This window comes from Pygoscelis adeliae, unplaced genomic scaffold, assembly GCF_000699105.1.
Source record: "Pygoscelis adeliae isolate BGI_AS28 unplaced genomic scaffold, ASM69910v1 Scaffold39, whole genome shotgun sequence".
Lineage (NCBI taxonomy): Eukaryota > Metazoa > Chordata > Aves > Sphenisciformes > Spheniscidae > Pygoscelis > Pygoscelis adeliae.
In genome coordinates, this window is record NW_008825534.1 from 349,501 (window position 1) to 355,500 (window position 6,000).

The 6,000-nt window shown below is 39.8% G+C and overlaps 1 protein-coding gene across 3 annotated transcripts in view; it reads right to left on the reverse strand.

Annotated features, from left to right (window-relative positions):
• The window catches only part of UBA6 (ubiquitin-like modifier activating enzyme 6), a 32,714-nt gene that overhangs the window by 23,840 nt on the left and 2,874 nt on the right, over nt 1-6,000 (reverse strand). For all 3 annotated transcript variants that reach the window (XM_009331796.1, XM_009331795.1, XM_009331794.1), the window contains exons 3-7: nt 3,980-4,074; nt 3,113-3,141; nt 2,225-2,319; nt 1,581-1,692; nt 423-503 (exon numbers count right to left, since the gene is read on the reverse strand). In XM_009331796.1, coding sequence (XP_009330071.1) covers nt 423-503; nt 1,581-1,692; nt 2,225-2,319; nt 3,113-3,141; nt 3,980-4,074 — 412 coding nt within the window. The remainder of the gene's footprint in view (nt 1-422; nt 504-1,580; nt 1,693-2,224; nt 2,320-3,112; nt 3,142-3,979; nt 4,075-6,000) is intronic.

Below are 6,000 nucleotides of genomic sequence, written 5' to 3' on the forward strand. Positions count from 1 at the left end.
ATATAGCACAGCATTCATGACAGACTTTGAACCTGCAACCTGCACTGAGCATTTCAGAACCCCTACACAAAAAACAGGAATCACACCAATGCACAGTGAAAAACTGCCATTTCTACTACTGTTACATTCAGTCTCAGCATGTTCTTTAAGAACAATTATAAGTTAACAGTGAAAACTATTTCTTTAACAGAACCTTTTTTTTTTTTTAAGAACCAAGCTATGGTTGTCTGGGCTGGTATCCAGGTAACACCAGACACATGTACAGAGTAGCAGCATCCCAAAACTCATACTGCTCCATCAACATGAGATCTGCATAGAACTATATACCTCGTAACCAGCTTCATCCATTTCTGGACAGAACATGTTGGAAGTCCAGAATGCTCACTGTACAGATTATTCATGTGTTTAATTTTTTCTGTTACCTTAATAGGCGGCTGCTGAGCATGACAGAAGTTATTAATCTTCTTCTGCAGCAACAGACTTACTTCAGTCAATATGACACACTGTGAACAAGAACAGAAATAAATCTAAGACACCAAAAGCAACCAACATCTTCAGGCTATGGAAAATGTAGTACTAACAGTAAGTTACTCAGGTGTCCTGATTCCTTTCCCCACACGTAACAGAGAAAGCAGTCTTGAGTCAGTTTTCTCATTACACATTAGAACAGATGGGTTACTGCTCCACACGTTCTGGAAACAAGATGAGCAAGAGCAGGAACAGCAAATTCTTACTTTTTTTTTTTTTACTGCAGCTGTGAAACTCAAAACCTAATTAGAATACTTACAAAAACAGTTATGGATAATCTCAGAGAAAACGTAGAACTTGAATTTTAAGATTAAAGTTAGCAAAACAAACACATCAGTGCACACCAAGAAGTCTGCATAAGCTTCAAGTACTGGTGCTCATCAAATTGCAGACATACAATTTCTGCAAGCATTCTTTTAAAGTTGAGGATAGTGTTGGGTTACAAAGCATAGGCACTGTGTCCCATTCAGTTATACATGGCTTATTATGGCTGGGACGTTCAGAAACTTGGTGACCTTGGGTATAACTGATAGCCGCACAGTAAAAGTTCCCAACTCAGACTGAGCCATGCACACAGGCAGGAGACAGCTGACTGAACTGAAAACATCCTCATTCCACCACAGAGGAGCTTACGTTTCATTAGATACATACATACATACATAAATGATCTTTCTAATTACGTAGCCTGAGTTTCTACTGCCTGGAATACAGCACACAAAATACACGCAGAACATCTGTGCTATGTAGCTGCAAAAAAAAGTCAGTTTCACCTTCGAACAACAAAAAAAAAAGTATGGCAATCTCACTTAGCTATTTATTGTCATAGTAAATTCCATAAGTGTCATAAGAAAGTGCTAGGAACACAAAACCACTGTTTCAGCCTTGAAAAAACAAGCATGACCATTTCATTAATCCAAATACAAGACCTACTTCTTTACATCATCTCAAAATGTACTTTAAAGTTTGTTTTCATTTTATTTACATGTGTAAAAAAATCCATGTTGCTTGCTCAGCACAAAATACCACATAAAACTGCTTTAAGAGTGACATACCTGGTACTGCTTTAGAAAAGACAGATCTGTGGTTTCATCTAGTGGCACAGTTGATGCTGCTACATGGACATATGGATTGAGTTCTGCAATACGATGAAGTGTGGCCTCAGCCCTGAAAGAACAGCAACTTCCAAGTTTTTTATGCATCTACAAAATTGTATTTTCAATACAGAATTTCATACCATGCATGCCCTACAAGACTCCCTCAGGAAGTCTCCTGGCAACAATCATCAACTCATTTGTTCACACTTGAATTCCTAGCAGGTCTGAGGAAAACAGCTCTGTCCAATATACAACAGGACACTCTGATGGTCTGGTGCCATGGCTGTTTTCTAGTCTTGCATGGGTGGCTGAGAAAGCCCAAGGAAGAAATGCACCCTGGCCCCCACTATTAAATTTACATTACAAGCTCCCAACTGCAAGAAGTGAGATTTTTGACTCAGACAGAACTCCAGTCCCAACCTAGACTTCCCCCAATACCTACCTGGGCACTGTACTCAAAGCCGGTAACTCCAGAGAAAGGGTTTAACAAGTATTTGATATGTATTAGCAGCTCTTGGACAACGAACTGTTATTTTTGCCACTGATGAAACTGTTACTCCTAGTCAAGTTCAGTCCTCCCTCACTCCAAAGACTTCACCAACCTGTTCCTTTGTCCGGTAATATCATCTTCATGGATGAAGAAGTTGATCCCCAAATCCCATTTCGTGCACTGCTTGGTGTCATGAACTGTAAGAGCCTAAGAAAGTTTGGCAAAAAGCATTTACTGGAAGAAGTGTACATGGTCATAGCACCCAAAAGGATGGATTAAGCCCCACATAAAATGCTGGAGGACCAGCACTGCAGAATATTTAGTTGTACCATGTATAAGAACAAGCTCCTCCAACCTCTTTTCCAAGAAAGCTTACTGTTTGAGAGACAGAAATGCATCTGCAATATGCATTTCACTAAGCATTTTCCTCCCAGCTTGCAGTGATGACAGCACTTAAATACCAAGGATGATTTTTGCCACACTGCAATTAAGGGGCAATCGTGATCTGTAAATTAATGGACTCCCAAAATTCTGAACAATTTTTTTTATTGGAAGAAAGAGTTTTAAAAGGCTTCTCTCTAATAAGATTAATCCCAGCAACACAAAAGCAGTTGTTGGATTAAAACATCCAACCATTCTAACATCTACACAAATGCATTCTGATGGATGACAGAATAGGATAACGTATTTTGAACAGTTTGGCTTTTCAGTTTATACCATTCCATTTAGGAGAGGCCACTTTGTACAAAAGGATTCAATGTCTGATCAGCAGCTGGCTGAAATATTACATGAGGTATTTCAGAGTGCAGTGGACATTAACGTGAGACTCAGACCATACCACTAGAACATCCAGATTTTTAAAAGTTTTCACCCCCAGGTCCTCAAAATGTTTTGCAGTCCTTCTACTGAAAGACAGTTCAGAAACTTAAGATTAGCGAGCTAGTAGTGTCCCTTTTTCTCCTGCTCACCCAAGAATACCCAACAGAACTGTTTTACATACCTTTACCCCAGCCAGAACTATATTTTTGGCTGAAAAAAAAACAGAAAGAGAGAGGGACTGTTGCAGATTTCTTGCAAATCTGTAACTGAATATTTACATGGGTGGACAATAGCAGTGTGTCATTGCTAAGAACTTCACAGCTTAAGGATTTTTTCTCTTTTACATTTGGTTCAAGCATTCTACAGCACCACTGAAAGCAGAATACCATGAGCAAGGTTAAAAAGGCTCTCTACATTTGTCATTTGTCAGCTGCTCATCCCACAAGTGTGGTTACAGAGACACCAATGATAATAAACTGCAAAACCCCATGACTCTGTTCTGGCATCTGGTGCAGAGTACCATTAAAACCAACTGAAAGGGTACTACCCCAGGTAAGAACCAGCCAAGACAAGTCTTGCTCATACAGGGTAAGGGAAATTGTTAAGGAGTCTTGTGCATCAGGGCAGTTATGCATTTTTCACCAAATTGCATCTGTTCTCCTACCTCCCACCCCCCATTTCCTACATGGGGATAATCTGGGCTGTAGCTGTTTCTGTATTACATTCATTCATACTGATGCCTAAAGGAATAACTTGGATTATCCACCCTCAACCTTCACCCAAGACACAAGATTTTGGGTAAAGCGATCTGGCCCATGGAAGCACATTTTAAAGTAAAATTTGAAATGCTGTTCTAGTAAAAAGCTTACTAGAGAAAAGTCCAGGATCTTTTCTGCATCTGCTATGTTACTCATATGCATCATGCACATACAAATTCACTCAGATATTTCGGACATGCTTATTACATCTAAAATAAGCTTTACAAGTATTCTGGGACAGCATGTTCACATACACTTGTGTCTGCTTAAATAAATGTTACCTAACTTACCAATCTCCACACCAAGACCACCTATACCACTCAGGAATACGTGGGACTGAGCCATCTTCTGCATTGCCGTGTCTCCAAGAACATACCTCTGGCGACTACAGCAAAAATAAATTCAGATCAAAAGAAGATACAAATAAAGTCAAGAGCTTATGAAAGCAAGTCAAGAATTCCCAGTCATTTCCAAAAAAGCTCAAGTATTTTCAGTTATTCTATCATCCCAATCAGTTTCTAATCCGCAATACCAAGTTCTGCAGATGAGTGTGTCACTAGTGACAAGAAGCAACTGAGGACACAACATGCACATATCTGAACTGTATAGTGCTTTAGTAAATAAATGTGTATCAAATGTAATATTTGCACTTGCAATCCAAATAGTGAAATGCATTTAGTACAGACCTTTTCAGTGCCAGGTTTTAGAGAAGAGAAATAACTTTTAATTTTAAATCAGTGTAAAACCTATTCAGGATAGTAGGTTTTTGGAATTAACTATTGAAGATAAAAGCAAGCCAAAGAATTTCTTTGTTATCAGAAATCTTCAAACCATAGGGTGCAGCAGCTTTTGTAGTCAGATCCTGAGCTCTGAAAGACTCTTAGTTTCCAACTATACAATTAAACTTAAACCATTCTAAATACCACCTTTTCCACTAAGGAAAAGTATGACTTTCATAAGACTAGTGCCATAAGACACATACAACACAGGAAGCATTGCCCTGCATTAAATAGAAGCCTCATTTGTTCAGCATACAGGTGATTTTTTTTTTTAAATATATAAAGAAGCTTTTCATCCCACCACGTTTTTCCAGGGATATCATTTGTTCCAGTACAGGCTCTCTGAACTATTGTCATGCCAAGTGAGCAAATTAAAACAAAAATAATAATAAAAAAATATTTTTTTTTAAATCTACCAAAAAAAACCCAAAACCCAACACCCTGAAGTATGAAGGATAACATAAATACTGATGATGTTCATGAGATCAGAGAAGTGTGGCAAAGACTGAGGAATAAATGAAATTATGAAGGAGAAAAATTACATAATGTCGAAAAGGAAGGCGAAAAGGAGGTAGTGAAAGAAGATGAGGAACAAGAAAGAGAGGAATATCTACTTTGTCAAAGGTGAAACAAGCTGAAGGCAGAAATAAAATCCGTATTTCAAACAGAAGTATTATCCCTGTTTTCCAAAAAGCACACATTATTGATACTATTGGAACTTTGTACAACTCCACAGTATTTACCTATGCTTTTTACTGGTCAAATACTAATAATGGTCAGAAAACACCTGTTATGAGATCAATAAAGGAAGAGTTTTACAGAAAGAATGAATTGTATCTGTCCTGTACAGAAAGATGGGTTATATCTTCAATTCAACCAGTTCTCACTGCTAACTTTGCAAGTGTAAGGCCACTAACCTAGCGGCCTTCTATGATGGAGTGACTACATCAGCAGACACGGGAAGGACTACAGATGTCCTCTATCTGGACCTCTGTAAGGCCTTTGACATGGTCCCCCACAACATCCTTCTCTCTAAACTGGAGAGGTACGGATTTGATGGGTGCACTGTCCGGTAAAGGGTGAGGAATTGGTTAGATGGTCACATCCAGAGGGTAGTGGTCAACGGCTCAATGTCCAGATGGAGGCTGGTGACAAGTGGCATCTCGCAGGGGTCCGTATTGGGACTGGTACTGTTTAATATCTTCATCAATGACATAGACAGTGGGATCGAGTGCACCCTCAGCAAGTTTGCAGATGACACCCAGCTGAGTGGTGTGGTCAACACGCCAGAGGGATGGGATGCCATCCAGAGGGACCTGGACAGGCTCTGGAAGTGGGCCTGTGTGAACCTCATGAGGTTTAACAAGGCCAAGTGCAAGGTCCTGCACCTGGGTTGGGGCAACCCCCGGTATCAACACAGGCTGGGGGATGAAGGGATTGAGAGCAGCCCTGCCAAGAAGGACTTGGGGGTACTGGTGGATGAAAAGCTGGACATGAGCCGGCAATGTGCGCTCACAGCCCAGAAGGCCAAA